General features: G+C 41.6%; 1 protein-coding gene across 4 annotated transcripts in view; it reads right to left on the bottom strand.

Annotated features, from left to right (window-relative positions):
* The window catches only part of nhsl2 (NHS-like 2), a 290,189-nt gene that overhangs the window by 38,548 nt on the left and 235,308 nt on the right, over positions 1-16,333 (bottom strand). For all 4 annotated transcript variants that reach the window (XM_037976540.1, XM_017432723.3, XM_037976542.1 and 1 more), the window contains exon 4: positions 13,096-13,339. In XM_037976540.1, coding sequence (XP_037832468.1) covers positions 13,096-13,339 — 244 coding nt within the window. The remainder of the gene's footprint in view (positions 1-13,095; positions 13,340-16,333) is intronic.

Below are 16,333 nucleotides of genomic sequence, written 5' to 3'. Positions count from 1 at the left end.
ATCATCAAAATTAAACGAAATAAACATTTGAAATATATGAGTTTGTATGTAATGTATGAATATAATATACAAGTTTCACTTTTTAAATGGAATTACTGAAATCAATCTACTTTTTCATGATATTCTAATTTTATGACCAGCACCTGTATACATACATGCAAATGGAGATAAAAGAGGATGTTTGGTTGAGATGAGCAGAAGCAGGAGTGTCAGAGCAATGTTGTTGAGGGTGACTGCGGAACACTAACTACTCTGACACACACACACAAACACACAAAGCAAAGCAAAGCAACTGCTAGAGATGGGTGAATGTGATCATGAGAAGAGAAGAAAATGTTCTTGATATCAGGTCCTGAATCTGCAGAATTCTCTCCCTCAAAACTCATGTTAAAAAGGAAGTGTTTTTGCACCAGAGCATGTTTTTTTGACACCTTGAAGTGAGACCTATGAGCCTCATGAAACAAATGTGTTAAATGATAGTTTTTATTTTTTAATAAAAGCAAATACTGTTTTTTAACTCCCCTACTAGATTTAAAAGTTGTAATAAACAAAGTGTATATTTGTCACCCAATCAAGTCAGTTAAGTTTCACTGTGTATGACATAGGCATGACATTTTGCTTTTATTAACTATAGAATGTGCTCTGCTAGTTGATAAAACAATTTGAAAAAGTTATCTTACCAGTATTTTTAAACATAACACTCTATAAACTTGAGTTTTACATGTTTTGGTTGTCAGAATGAAAAGAAAACAAACTTTAAAACAACAGAAATTTAATTAGTAAAAAAGAATTCTGCCAAACCTGTTGAGGACATCCAATGAAAACATAGTTTTAAGAAGTTAGTTTAGTCACTTTGTGGGAGGATTAAAAGACCTCTCAGAGGTCTCAAGATGTACAAAGAAAAGTTTATATTTGAAAGTAAAAGTTCAATACAAATTAATTCAACTCACAACAGTTGCTTTGTAATGTTATTTCAAGGGTCAAAAGGTCAAAGGTCAAAGAGACTTTATTGTCATTCACATCACATGTGGTAATGCGGTGGAACGAAATTTACATTCTCACAGTCCAGTTACACCCATAGGCAATAAAGTGAATAAAGAATAAAAAAGAAACACAAATGTGCAGTATATACAGGATAAAAAAAATATCGGAGATAAGGAAGTTTGGGGTATTCGCAAGTTATTTTTCCCCTATAAGAGTGTTGTTTGATTCCCGTCTCCAATCAGTTTTGGGTTAGATTTGTTCTAAGAAATTGCTTTTTTAGGGTTATTAATTTTTTTTGTTTTAGGTTAGAATTTAAATGTTTATGTGCTTTTAAACATGAGTACACAAGACTTTGTTTGTAATCTGGCATTTTTATTTCTTCAACAAGCAGAATATGTGAAAATGAGCTAAGCTCTTGGCCATTTTTATAGAAGTGGTAAAGCAAATCATGATACACTGTCAACAAACAAGTACAGCCCGTCAAATTGATTTATGTTTTTCATTATATTACCTTGGTTCCATTGCCACACAAAGACAAAAAGAGTTACTGCGTAAATTTGGTTAAAGTAAGCTAACATGTACAATGGTACAAAAATTATTATGGAGCTTCTTTATCGGTCCTAAAAAATGTCATGGCTGCCTATGTTTACTGTTAAACAAGGTTGTTGTGTGTTTTTTTTACAATAATTAGACTCAAGTTATTGACATAATCCAATGCAGATGGAAGCTTTCAGTTTTATTATCACATGGACCAAATAAATTTTAGGAGGTGGTGTTTGGTAATTATCTTTTTCTAAACTTAAACAAGTAGTTGTGCCTTTAGGGGAAGATTATAGTTATGTGTTGATCATGACATCAGTGAGTTGAGATATTAACGTTATCATGTTTAACAAAGATAGAACCCAGGTTCAGGCTAAACGGATAAGAACAAGAACAAACAATCAATGTTTAAGAGTCTTTATTAATGGCTAAGGTGAAGGAGAACTCAGGCAGGTATTGGGTGGGTAAGCAGACTCGGCGGAGTAGGCGACGGAAATCCCAGAGGTAGACGTTTAACAATCCAGAGGGGCTTGAGTGATGACGGTGTTGATTCCAGGACAACCTGAGTGGCCGGACGGAGACAATGAGGTAACAAGGGCCGAGCTTGAAAGGTCCACAACAAGAACAAGCCAGAGGTCCCCAGAGAAACCAGAACAGGAACTCCAGGAGAGTCAGCTTGCGAAGCGGCTATGAGGAAACTGAATGATCCAGTGAGGACTGGATCTCTCCCAGAAGCCTAAATGCTGTCAGAGCTCATCAGCCGAATCGGGTGCAGGTGGGAGACAGGAGCTCCGCCCATGCCACTCAGGATCCACAAGGTGAGTCACATCAACCATCCAGAAGCTGATCTCCACAAACCTTGTGCAGTTACTGTTTATAGTAAGACAGGCTGCACTCACTGCAATTCTCCTCTTAAACAGAAGTTTTCTATATAACATGAATGACATTACAAAAAGTTCTACTTAAAGTACATTCTTTGTTCAAAAATGTAATTGTGATGTTTGAAGCTCAAGTAATGTTTGCAATAACTGTACTTTCTTGGGATAGGTTTCATTTATACAGGTTGTGACAACCCACTTGTACAGTCGAGTTGGTTGCACCCCTCCCATCTTCTCACACTATCAGACCCAGAGTGAGGACCAGAGTTCAAGGAGAGAATGAGATTATCAGAGATTTCATATATATGCACCAATCTTTGTGCAGATGCTGGAAACCACAGATTGAAGAGGAGGATATTGTCAAGTTGATCCTGAAAAACATAAATCCCACATTGGCCAGCCAGCTAAGGAGTAGTAGGGTAACAACTGTGGATGAGCTTGTTTGTCTGGGACAGCAGCTAGAGAGAGACCGAGACAATCAACAACAGTATGAACACAAAAAACAAGCAAAATTACCACCTAAACCAGTTGAACATAGACCTCACCATGACAACACAATATGGCCAAGACAACCAAATTACAACCAGAATCACAACCGCCCACCTCAATCATTCTGTTGGCGTTGTAAAGACAATCATCCTCCTGCAGCGTGTCCACGTCCTAGAAACAATAGACCCCTTTACCTTCAAACCCTCCTCAACCAACTGGCAGTCAATCACACATCCCATCAGCTTCATGCCCAGCGACTCTTGGTTCTTTCACAAACTCTGGATTTCCCGGTGAAAGCTGTTCTTCTGCCGCATCCCCAACAAACCCTCTACCAAGCCATTTGATGGATCCTATCAGCATAAATTCCTGGAAAGGAGCTGCAATCTTGGACACAGGTTCCTCTTATATACTGATAAATGAGAAGGTGTGGAATGAACTAAATGGAGTAAGGATGAGAGGACCTTTATATTTAGCAGATGGAGAAGGACGACAATCTTTGGGATAGAATGAGATCACCATTACATTACAAAACCAGTCCATAAACTTATCTTGAGTTATCCTGTCTGCTCAACATCTCACCTTCCCTGCAGTCATTGGTCTTGATTTCATTTCCCTCTCTGGTCTGCAGTTTCATGTTTCTGAAAAACGTTACTGGTTCAAGTTCAAATGAAAACAACAATACAATATTCTACAAGAATTTGCAGCATGGTTCATAGTTTGGTGTTTTTGTAAGTTTTGTTATTTGTCCAGGTCTTGCCACTATCCACCTCCCCAGTAACTTACCACACCTCCTGCTCTCATGCCTTGCCGTTCAGTTACTTTCCAGTCTCTCATGCAACACCCACGTTACCATGCCTACTCAATCACTGCCATCATTCTCACCTGTTTGTAATCACTCACCTGTGCCCACTTTCCTCCTGATCCTCAGCCTTTAAATACTGGTCTTTGTTCTTTACTCCTCACTGGGTCATTCCCTTCCATGCCGTGCATTCCACTTTGTCCACTGTTGTCTCGTCTTGTTATACCTCGCCTTGTCTCTTGTTTTGAATTTTGAATTTTTGTTATTGTTAGTTTTGCTGCCTCGTCAGCCCTTTTGTTTTGTCAGTTTATTTTAGTTAATAAATTAGTTTCCTTTTAATCTATGAGTCTGCGCCCTGGGTTCGCCTCTGTCTCCACGCATTATGACATCATGGCCAAATGAACCTCATCAACAGCTTGCCTTTTTCTCAGCAATTGCTCCTACCAATCTGGTTACGCTGGGAACAGATGAACAGTCTTTTCAGAATGCAGTCACCAGTGCACACCTGGATGATTTTGGGAAACAGTCATTGTTGTGCCAGCTGCGGAAAAATTCTGACATATGTACCACCGGACTGGGATGTAAATGTACTCACCCACAAGATTTATCTTTCTCATGATGTGCTGATCAAACAGAAACCATATTGAGTTTCACCTGCTATACTACAGCTCATTAAAGAACATGTGGATAAAAAGTTGGAGAAGGATATCATTGAGCCATCCACATCACCATATGCGCTCCAGTTGTTTTGGTGCCTAAAAAGAAAGATCCCAAACTATGTTTTTGTGTTGATTTCAGGAAACTCAATGCATCCACACACAGATGCATATCCATTGCCAAACATTCAAGAAATTTTAGAATCTCTTTCTGGAGCAATGGTTTTACTACACTGGATTTGAACAGTGGCTACTGGCAAGTCTACAAGGACCCAGAAAGCCATGAAAAAACCTCTTTCGTTTGTCCCTAAGGTTTTTTCTAATGCTGTTTGGGCTGAAAAATGCACCACCCACCTTTCGAAGGTTAATGGAAGTGGTGTTAGTTGAACTCAGAGGGAAAAACTGTTTTATGTATTCCGATGACATCATCATTTACGCCCCCAACTATGAACAGCACAGTGTTGACATACAAGCAGTATTGGATGATCTAAAGCAAGGCTGTTAAAGAATTTCCTGTTCCTCAAAATATTAAACAGCTTCAGAGATTTCTGGGAATGGCAGGCTGGTATCATCGTTTTGTGCCCGGGTTCTCCGCACTGACTGAGCCCCTAAACGCCCTAAAAAGAAAAGGAGCAAAATTTATTTGGACACCATCTTGTCAAACATCATTTGATACCTTGAAGGAACATCTGATTTCTCTTCCCATACTCAGCCATCCAGAATTAAAATTGCCATTTATCATTTACACAGATGCCAGCAATGTGGGTTTGAGAGCTGTGTCAACCCAAGAAACTGGGTTAGGTTCAGAACAGGTCATCGCGTTCGCCAGTTGGACTCTTAACACAGCTGAAAGAAATTACTCTACAACTCAACAAGAATGCCTTGCTGTTGTATGGGCCATTGAAAAAGGAGATATTACCTTTAACATTTCAAGGTGGTAATCGACCATTCGTTGTTGGTCTGGGTTTTCAAAACTCAAAAACCCAGCACTCGACTGATCCAGTAGGCTCTCCGTCTGCAAGACTTCTCTTTTACTGTTGAGTATCGAAAAGGAAAATATAACACAGTTCCGGATGCTCTGTCATGAGCTCCGATTGACATTTCCAACCATTCTCCGCTTACCTGTGTAGTTGTACTTCGGTCAATGTGAGATACTTCTCGCCAACTCCAAATCACCGATGAGAACATCTGGAAAGCTCAACAAGAGGATTCTTTTGCACAAGGTCTTTATCAACAAATAACAGAAAAAGAATCAGTACAGGAAAAACCAACAACCAAGTACACCATTCTAGAAGACAAGATCTACAGAGCTGTCCAATTACCACAAAAAACTCTTTATCAGGTTTACATATCTCCTGCACTTCATCAACAATTATTGCATCATAACCATAACGACCCCTTATCTGGACATTTTGGATAGTATAAAACCTATAAACGCCTGCAAGCACTGGTGTATTGGCCAGGGATGAGCACGGACGTTCGGGACTATGTGAGATGTTGCCAAATCAGCCAAATGCACAAACCAGAATCCCGAAAAGCCCCAGGGAAGTTACAGCAAACAGAAATTAATGCAACATGTGAGTTGATAGGCGTGGACCTCGTGGGACTTTTTCCGCAGAGTAGTAATGGCAACATCCACCTCCTGGTTCTTGTGGATTATTTCTCTCGGTGGGTTGAAATGTTTCCCCTCCGTAAAGCTACTACAAAGACCATTTCTCAATGCCTGATCAAAGAGATTTTGACATGATGGGGTGTACCACCATACATACTCTCTGATCAAGGGCCTCAGTTTGTTTCGTCCATCTTCAACAAAACCTGTAAGAGATGGAACCTCACACCAAAGAAAACCTCGGCATACCATCCACAAACAAACCTTACAGAAAGAATTAACCACAATATCAAGACTATGCTCTCATCCTATGTCAATGACAAACATAAAAACTGGGATAAATACTTAGCGGATTTTCAGTTTGCTTTGAACTCAGCAGTTTATGAGTCCACAGGCATTACACCTGCTGAGCTCAACTTGGGACAACCTCTTACTGTCAGGAATAAAAAATAAAAATAGTCAGGTTTTGGGTTTTGTTTGGGTTGTTCTTTGAGTTTTCTTTTGGGTTTATTGTTTTTTTTTATTTTGTTATTTAGTTGCCTTTATGTTTAGTCTGGGTTTTGTTCCTTGTGTCTTAGTGTCATGTCATTATTCACTTGTCCTCTGCCATCACTTGTTTATCTGCCACGTCCATCTCCACCTGCTTGTAATTGTAATCACTCAACTGTGCCCACTTCCCCTAATTACCCTCTGCTTTTCTGCCTGGTCATTTCCTCCATGTACTCGCTGGTCCATTGCTGTGATTCTCTTGCCGTCTTGTTTTCCTCATGTTTTGCCTCTGGTTTAGTTTTAGCTTGTTTTGTATTTAGTTTTATTTTGCTGCCTAGTCAGCTTTTTGTTTTTATTTCTTTTTTTTTTTAAATAAATAATTTTATTCCTGGAGCTAGAATGTGTCTGCACATTGCGTTTGCCACAATCTCCACCCATCCTGACACTTAAGGGACCTTTGGATGCAGATCCCCGTCCCATTCTGTGTGATCGTGACACTCCTGTTTACGCTACTGCAAAACAAATCCCTGACCTTCGACAGTTTGCTGATATTAACCCGAAGAAGGCCAAACAAAGAAAAAAACAAAACTATGATCGTAGAAGAAGAAATGGCAACTTCTCTTCAACTTCTCAGGGTGTGGATCAGCTCTCACCCTTTGTCCAAGGCTGATCAATCCTTTACAGCCAAATTTGCCCCACGTTGGACGTGGCATTACCACATCACAAAAAGGACTGGGCCTGTAAACTATGACGAAGTGTTAGAAGACACTGGAGAAGACCTCTGTGTGGTTAATGTATCACATATCAACCCGTGTAATCCAACAGCAGCAGAAGTGACTAAAAAACAGAGTCAGAAAGTCCTAGAAATATTCAATGAAGAAAGTGATGAAGAAGATTTCCATGGTTTTCCTGTGTCTGAACTGAATGATGAAAGAAAATAAATTAACATTTTTTTTTAAAAAAGAGCAGTAAATATATCTACGACACTGTACCTTCGGTTTTTCTTTTGGATGTGATGTTGGCATCTACGTTTTCCTTCATTTTACGTGGGCTGTATATTCGACCTGCTTTCTTCGGCGACTCAAACTGACAAGGTTGACATGTAGCCTCCTAAGCATCCACCACTAAAGCCCATCAGTCTTTAAACACCTTCAGATATTGTTGTGTTAGAGAAAAACAAAGAGAGAAGGTTTGCTAAAAGTTTGTTGTCAGCATGCACCCCGCTCTTAGACTCACAAAAACCTTGAAAAAGGAGAACCTAAATTGAATATAACTCAGGTGAAATGGGACCTGTAAGTGACAACCCACTCGTACAGTCGAGTTGGTTGCACCATGTTCCTCTCTCCCTCGGCCCCTCCTGTCCTCTCGCACTGTCAGACCCTGTTCACGCCTAGCCTTCCAATACTCACCTGGTTGGTTGACTAATTCAAAATGTCTTCCTTACTCAGGGGTAAGGTGGCAGTACCGTTTTCAGATAGAAAAGGAGAGTGATAGCATCTGCACCATTTTTTTGCCAGCGTTGCTGTCCTTGCTGGAATTATACCTTCAGAGGCTGTGAAACCCCTCGTCAGCTCCTTAACGCTTCACTGTCTCGCTGAGTAAGTACAAAATCCGTGGGACCGAAGAAAAAACTCCTACGTGGCAGGCCGGAAATCCTGGGAGCTGGTGACGTCAATCGAATAAAAGTTACTCTGCAGCTACTGTTTCCAGGCTGTACTGAGAAAAAAACCATCACAACCTCATAACCTCTCTTGCTGTGGAGCAATTTGTGCGGGAGCCAATTTTGTCTGCCTGTCTACTGTGGGAAGAAAACTGACACTTTATTTTTTGTTTTTTTTCTTTTTGGGGAGGGGATTTGTGATTATTTATTCATGAGCAATACAAAATACAAGATTGAAAAAAACTGACATTTTTGTGAATTGTCTTATGTCAAAAATTGTTTTTGTCATTCTGTGTACAAAAAGGGTCTACACCCTGTAGTGTTTGATTCTTGTATGTTCGGTTAACTAAACAACAATTCTCTAAAATCCTATTTGTCAGGAGGGATACCTGGCTGGCACCCCTTAAAAAACAATAAATAAATAGTTAAACCAATAAAATCATCACAAGGTGTCAGTAGAATAGAACCTGTGTACAGATTCTGAACAACTGATCTGCCTGTTGTCTTACAACACACCACTAATGCAGTTTGCAATAGGCTATAAAAATCAGAGGGTGCATGACCAGGGGACACAAGAATAAAGTATCCTCACTGAAAGACGTGATAGATAGAAAAACAAAATTTAGCAATTTGTCTTCACTAGTTGCAGTAGAATAGGCACTGCGCCAAATCAAACCACCCTTAGCATTGACAGAACTCTCCAGCTTTGACAAAGCTGATATCCTTGTACAGGAAATAAGGATGTGACTGTTATAAAAGCCTTCTCTCTTTAACTTAAGCCAGACTTTATGTTGCACGAAACTGTCTCAATTCCTAGAATTTCTGTTTTAAATTTCTGTCTGTGGGTCTTCCTCTCTTCATAGAGTACTGTGAAGTCAGTTTTGTAGAGCATGGCTGTTTGGTCTGGAACATAGGCAAAAATAAAATGGCAAATTCAGAAAGGGAAAAACAAAACTCACCCAGATTAGTCTCAAGCGCTTTACCTCCTCTCATGCAACTGGTTTCTAAAGAATTAGCATAGATTTAGTAGTGAATATTTAAAAATCACATTAGAGCCTGTCCCCTCCCTGGGCTGCCACCTTATCGTGGTGGAGGGGTTTAAGTGTCCCAATGATCCTAGGAGCTATGCTGTCAGGGGCTTCATGCCCCTAGTAGGGTCACCCAAGGCAGACAGGTCCTAGGTGAGGGATCAGACAAAGTGCAGCCCAAAGACCCCTTATGATGAGTAAGGAGCCTGGGTGAAAAGGTGACATGGGTCCCCCTTCCCATGGGCTCACCACCTATGGGAGGGGCCAAAGGGGTCAGGTGCAATGTGGGATGGGTGGTGGCCGAAGGTGGGGACCTTGGCGATCTGATCCTCGGCTACAGAAGCTGGCTCTCGGGACTTGGAATGTCACCTCTCTGGTGGGGAAGGAGCCTGAGCTGGTGTGTGAGGTTGAGAGGTTCCGGCTGGAAATAGTCGGGCTCACCTCAACGCACGGCTCTGGCTCTGGAACCAGTCTCCTTGAGAGGGGTTGGACACTCTTTCGCTCTGGAGTTGTCCACGGTGAGAGGCGCCAAGCAGGAGTGGGCGTACTTGTTGCCCACTCCTGCTTGGCGCCTTTCGACTTTGTTGTCGTTTCATCTGATCTGCGGCTGCATGTTTTGGACACTCGGGTGAAGAGAGGGGTGGAGCTGTCAACTGACCAATACCTGGTGGTTAGTTGGCTCTGATAGTGGGGGAGGATGCCGGTCAGACCTGGCAGGCCCAAACGTATTGTGAGGGTCTCTTGGGAACGTCTGGCGGAGTCTCCTGTTAGCCGGAGCTTTAACTCCCACCTCCGGGAGAACTTCGAACATGTTCGGAGGAGTTGGGGGACATTGAGTCCGAGTGGGCCATGTTCCGTGCCTCCATTGTTGAGGTGGCTTATGGGAGCTGTGGCCGCAAGGTGGTTGGTGCCTGTCGCACCAGCAACCCTCGAACCCGCTGGTAGACAGACGGTGAGGGATGCTGTTAGGCTGAAGAAGGAGTCCTATCGGGCATTCTTGGCCTGTGGGACTCCAGAAGCAGCTGACAGGTACCGGCAGTCCAAGCGGCATGCGGCTCGGATGGTCGCTGAGGCAAAAACTTGGGCATGGGAGGAGTTCGGAGAGGCCATGGAGAAAGACTTCTGCATGGCTTTGAGGTGATTCTGGTCCACCATACGACATCTCAGGAGGGGAAAGCAGTGCAGCACCAACACTGTTTATGGTGAGGGTGGTGTGCTTCTGACCTCGACTTGGGATGTCGTGGGTTGGTGGGCGGAATACTTTGATGACCTCCTCAATCCCACCGGCATGTCTTCCATTGAGGAGGCAGAGCCTGGGGACTTCGGGTCGGGCTCTCCAATCTCCGGTGCTGAGGTCACTGAGGTGGTTAAAAAGCTCCTCGGTGGCAGGGCTCCGGGGGTGGATGAGATTCGCCCAGAGTACCTTAAGGCTCTGGATGTTGTAGGGTTGTGTTGGTTAACGCAACTCTGCAATACTGCGTGGGCACCTGGGGCTGTTCCTCTGGATTGGCAGACTGGGGTGGTGGTCCTTTTATTCAAAAAGAGGGACCGGAGAGTGTGTTCAAACTACAGAGGGATCAGACTCTTAAGCCTCCCTGGTAAGGTCTATTCGGGGGTTCTGGAGAGGAGGGTCCGTCGGATAGTCGAACCTCGGATTCAGGAAGAGCAGTGTGGTTTTCGTCCTGGTCGTGGAACACTGGACCAGCTCTACACGCTTAGCAGGGTCCTGGAGGGTGCATGGGAGTTCGCCCAACCAGTCTACATGTGTTTTGTGGACTTGGAGAAGGCGTTCGACCGTGTCCCTCTGGGAATCTTGTGAGGGGTGTTCCAGGAGTATGGGGAACCAGGCCCTTTGATACGGGCTGTTAGGTCCCTATATGACCGGTGTCAGAGCTTGGTCCACATTGCCGGCAGTAAGTTGGTCTTGTTTCCAGTGAGAGTTGGACTGCCAAGGTTGCCCTTTGTCACCGATTCTGTTCATAACGTTTATGGACAGAATTTCTAGGCGCAGCCAAGGTGTTGAGGGGATCCGTTTTGGTGGCCTTCGAAAGAACAAGATTGTGAATACAAGCGGCTGAAATTAGTTTCCTCTGCAGGGTGTCTGGGCTCTCCCTTAGAGATAGGGTGAGAAGCTGGGTCATCCGGGAGGGACTCAGAGTAGAGCTGCTGCTTCTCCACATCGAGAGTAACCAGTTGAGGTGGTTTCGGCACACCGGGTGAGTTACGCCATCATATGCGAATGGACTGTGGATGCATGGGCTAAGGTATCTTCTTTAACTGTTGTCTGAGCTTTCACAAAAGCCGACATCATTGCTGAACAGCCCCCTGGCAACGAGACTGACTCCGACAATGATGAGAGGGAACCTAGCATGTTTGATGGCGAAATTGCCCAGCTGTTCAATTCAGACAGAAGATGAGGACTTTAATGGATTTGTGGAAGAAGAATGATGAAAAATAATATGTAAAATAATTGTTGCATAGTAGAATAAAGTTCAACTAAACTCACCGTTTTGCTTCTGTGACTTTTTTTTTTGTACACTGTATGTTTTAGCATGTGCCTTATAATCCAATGTGCCTTATGTATGGGTTAAGTACAGAAATGGACGCCATAATTGAGACTGCGCCTTATAATCCGGTGCGCCTTATGGTGCAGAAAATACAGTACATGATTTATATGTGTAACACAATAGTTATCAGTCACTGTTATCTGCCATGTTGGCAAGTTAACCTAACTTTGTACATTATTACTGCATATTGAGTTGAATTTGATTCATGCCATTTTTGCAGTTTTCTTACTTGCTCAGAGCACAAGCGGAACAATTCTGATTTGTTCCATAACACCTCTTTTAAAAAAAAACATCAGTAATTTCACAACATTACCATAACTGTTGCTCAATGTACATATATCTTCTTGTTATTGTTATCTACTCTATTGTTTCTCAACACAGCACCAGATTTTTTATCCAAAACACAAACTGAACGAAACAAGCCACAAGTTAATTCATGATTTTTGTTTTATCTGATGTCAGTTTTGTGTATTCACAATAACTTGACAAGTGACACTTTACAGTTGCCTCAGGCTGAATAATTTCCAAGGTTTCTTATCTAATTTAGTGTTATTTCTCAAGTAAAGATCACATTAAAGAAAGTTGGACACAGACAATACACTGCCAACAAAAACCTTTCTTCCCCTGCCCACATGTTACCACACCACAGACCCAACAGTTTTGTTAATTAAAAAAGTTCAAACCATATGTTTTACTCAAACCACAATAAAGAAAAACTCTGAAGATACTTCATGCCTACCAACAAAAAACAAATACTAACATTTGAAAAACTGGAATCAGAATAGGCACTTTTGGATACCAAAAAACTTAAACAACCCCACAAAGTAAAGTTGTTTTCCTGTTGGTTTCTTAACGGATCATTTAAGAACCACTTTAAAACAAGAGAAGTTGAGCATCTAACCATTTCATACTTATTTCATCTCCACCACTAAATTCATACATTGAAAGCCATTTATGTGTTCACATTTTGCCACTGAAATACAGTAAACTGTGTCGGTGCTTCAAACTGCTTATTAGGATGATGAAACATAAGTTTTCTGAGATACTGCATTTGTGCCAGTCCAAACATTTCAGAGGAATGATCTAGGAAGAGTTATAATATGCATGCTGATTTAGTCCATAATATTTAGAAAGCACTTCCTTGATAATTCTGAATAAACATCCTGTAGGCTCAATTTGCAATGACTTTGAATAACTTCTCCATTCTAGCGCCTACTGTAATAAAAAAAAACCTTCAAAAATACCTTTGCAAAAGGAAAATTAGTACAATGAACCATTACTGATTTAATCAATGTCTTTTTAAGCTTGCATATTGTTGACAGGGCTAGCTGGGTTTTTTCCAATTGGACTCAGTGTACAGTATTTTTGCTTTTTCAGGTTAGGGATTTTATCATACCTGTGATGTCGAGTTGTTTGAAGTGAGCTGGTGCGCGTTTTCCCAGATGCCAGCGAGGTTTTTCTGCAACAGGTGGTCCGGTAGTAGCTGATGTGGCTGTGCTGCTGCTACTGTTATTACTGCTCCATCCCAGAGGGGGGGGATCTGAACCGCATGGGGATGGGGACGGAGATGGGTTGAACACAGACCTCAGACCAAACACAGAGGAGGTGGTTTCATCTTCATAGAGTTGCTTGGACGCAGGCTAGAATAAGAAAAGGAAAAGAAAACCCTTGTGTTCAAAAGTAGTAAAAGCTGTGATTTCCTCAATTTGCTGCTGTGGTCAAGAAGGGTGTCTTGTTGCAGGACACAATTTGGGTTTCAGTAAGGTGAAGAAGCATAAACTGCAATGAGGCTGCTTTGGTGCAGACATATTCTACTTGATGCTTGATGACAGACATCCAAAATTTGTGTAACCTTCAATAGAAATTTTACTTTGAAAAAGTAAATGAGTTAAAAACATAAAGTTAATGATTACATTTGGATGAAGATATAATCAGTTAAAAGACTTGCCACATTTCAAGCCAATCACTTACAATAATACAATAACAAGGTATAACTCCAACCCTTGGTGCAAAAGTTTTAAGCAAATAGGTCACACAATGAATAGCAAAGAATGATTAGATTAGTTCAAAACATGACCAACAGCATCCTCCCTCACCACAGATGCTGAACCAATGCAAAAAACGTTTTGACAGACCTCACCCAACTAACATTAACTCTTTAGCCCCCTTTCCCGCAGGCAGGTTGTGCAGCCTCAAAGCCTGAACAGCAAGGTTGAGGAACAGCTTCTTCTCTGAGGTTGTAAGGTCTTTGAGCAGGACTAGTTTTTCATTAATGGAACGGAAAATATTCAACAATTACCTGCTTGTCGAAAATGCTACTGGAGAGAAATGGGCAGATGAAAGATGACATGCTGTTTAACTACACTGCTTAGGACCAGAAAGACAGTGTCAGTTCCACATGCTAACAGAACAAGTTACAACATTAGATGAAACCATAAATGCACTTAACAGACATTTTGCCCCTGAAGTTAATGTACTGCCATGCAGATACTCATTCGGACAATGTGTACAATGGGCTGATGAAACCACAAACCAATATGCTGCCAAGCTCAGAGTCTTAGCTGCAACATGTGGTACAGGACTAATGGAAAGTAAACTATCAGGAGGTCAGTTTATGCTTATATCTGTGTTGTGAAGGAAAAGTTATTACTGGAGGAGAACCTCACACTGGACAAAGCTCTAACCATTGCATGTGAGGTGGAAGCAGCAGTTAAAAATGCTACACTGCTCTCAGATGCAGTCTCACTTGCACCTATACAGGCGGTAGATGTGGCAAATGCTCATTTTAGAGGAAAACAAGAGGCACAAACAGCTTAAACACATAGACCTTCACCCTATGATCATTGTAAACAGGCAAGTTATAAAGAGCAATGTCACTGCTTTGGATGTGGCTCAAAAAAGTGATAACTCCATGGAAAAGAGACATTTCACCAAAGTATGCAAATAACCTGTGGATGTAGTGAGAGAAATAATTGTTCCATAGTTATCAGTTTTGTGTATTAATGATGTTAAACTGATGGCTGCAGGTATTGATAAATACATGTAAAAATTAATACACTAGAACTTCTGTGCCTTTTTACCAGAAACGGTCTTCAACAACATTTTTCACAATGTACACTGACAGAACTCAAACTTAAACTAGGCACATATGCAAAAGATAACCTACTTCTCATTGGCTGCCTAGAAGCTACTGAGGGAGGAGCAGATTGAAACAACAAAGTTCCAGCATTATTGTATATAGGGAAGTCTGGATCACCACTACTGTGCCTGGACTTGATTAAAGCACTGCAGATTAACATCACTGGTGGAGAAGTGATTTTCATTAAAGAGGATGATGCAAAAGAACCTCCCACTGAGACAAATACATACATGGTGAATAATGTTGATTCTGTTTCAGCCCACCATCTTGGATGTGTTAAATGGTTCATCCACAAGGTTCAAGTAAACAACCCAGTCCAACCCATACGTCAAAAACAGAGATATCTGCCACTCAGCATACATGAAAAGGTTTCAGCAGAGCTCAGATACTTACTCCAAGCAGGCTAGAGGACACATCTGAATGGGTGATTCTTCTAATGGAGGCACAAAAACGCAAAAGAGACTTGAAGCTTTGTGTTGATCTCTGTGAATCTAATAAATCTGATAATTGTCACCCTCTGCCTCATATGGAGGACTTGTTTACAAAACTGGCTGGTGTCACACATTTTACCCAGATTGATTTAAACTCAACTCTCAGTTTTCATGTAAAGAGGAGTAAATAGTGTACTACATCCATTACTCCCTCTGCTTTCTCAGCCTCTCTCACCACTAAAATGCCCTCCTCCTCTCCTTTGTCATCTGATAATCCCTGTAACCTTGTGATTTATTATAACCACACACTCTCCTCATGTCTTGATCGACTGGCTCCCATCAAAACCAAAACAGTCACTTTCAGGCATTCTGCTCCTTGATATACTACCAAACTGCACCAAATGAAATCATGTAAGCAACAGCTGGAAAGACTTTAAGAAAACTGGTTTAACTGTGCATCATCAGGCCTAAACCGATGCTCCTATGCTCTTAAATCTACTTGGTTCAACTACTACTGAGACCTCATACACTTTGCCGTGTCTAACCCCAAAGCTCTCTTCTCCACTGTAAATAAACTCCTTAAACCCAGTGATAACATCTCCAACTCCTTCACAGCAAATAAATTAAATGTCTTTCTGTCATTTTTCCAAACCAAAATAGACACCATTTACAATAATCTGACTACCACCACCATTGTCTCAACCTCTCCACATGATCCCTGCCCTTGCTGCACTCAGTGCCCATCTCATTTCTCTCCTATTACCCCAGTGGAGCTGTCTAAACTTATTGCAGGCTTGTAAAGCTCCACTTGTGCTCTGGACCCTATTCCTTCCAAGCCGGTAAAAGACTCCCTGTCATCTTCAATCAATCAATCAACTTTATTTCTATAGCACATTTTAAGAACCACAGGGGTAGCCAAAGTGCTGTACAATAGATAGATAAAAACAGTAAAAAGGAAATAGATAAAACAAATAAACAGATAAAAAGAGACATACACAAACGGGTTCACAGCAGTTATGTTTTAGGTGCCAAGAAAGACAAAAATCACGGTGTGTTAAAAGCCA

This window comes from Kryptolebias marmoratus, linkage group LG7, assembly GCF_001649575.2.
Source record: "Kryptolebias marmoratus isolate JLee-2015 linkage group LG7, ASM164957v2, whole genome shotgun sequence".
NCBI lineage: Eukaryota > Metazoa > Chordata > Actinopteri > Cyprinodontiformes > Rivulidae > Kryptolebias > Kryptolebias marmoratus.
This window is presented reverse-complemented; position numbering and strand designations above follow the sequence as displayed.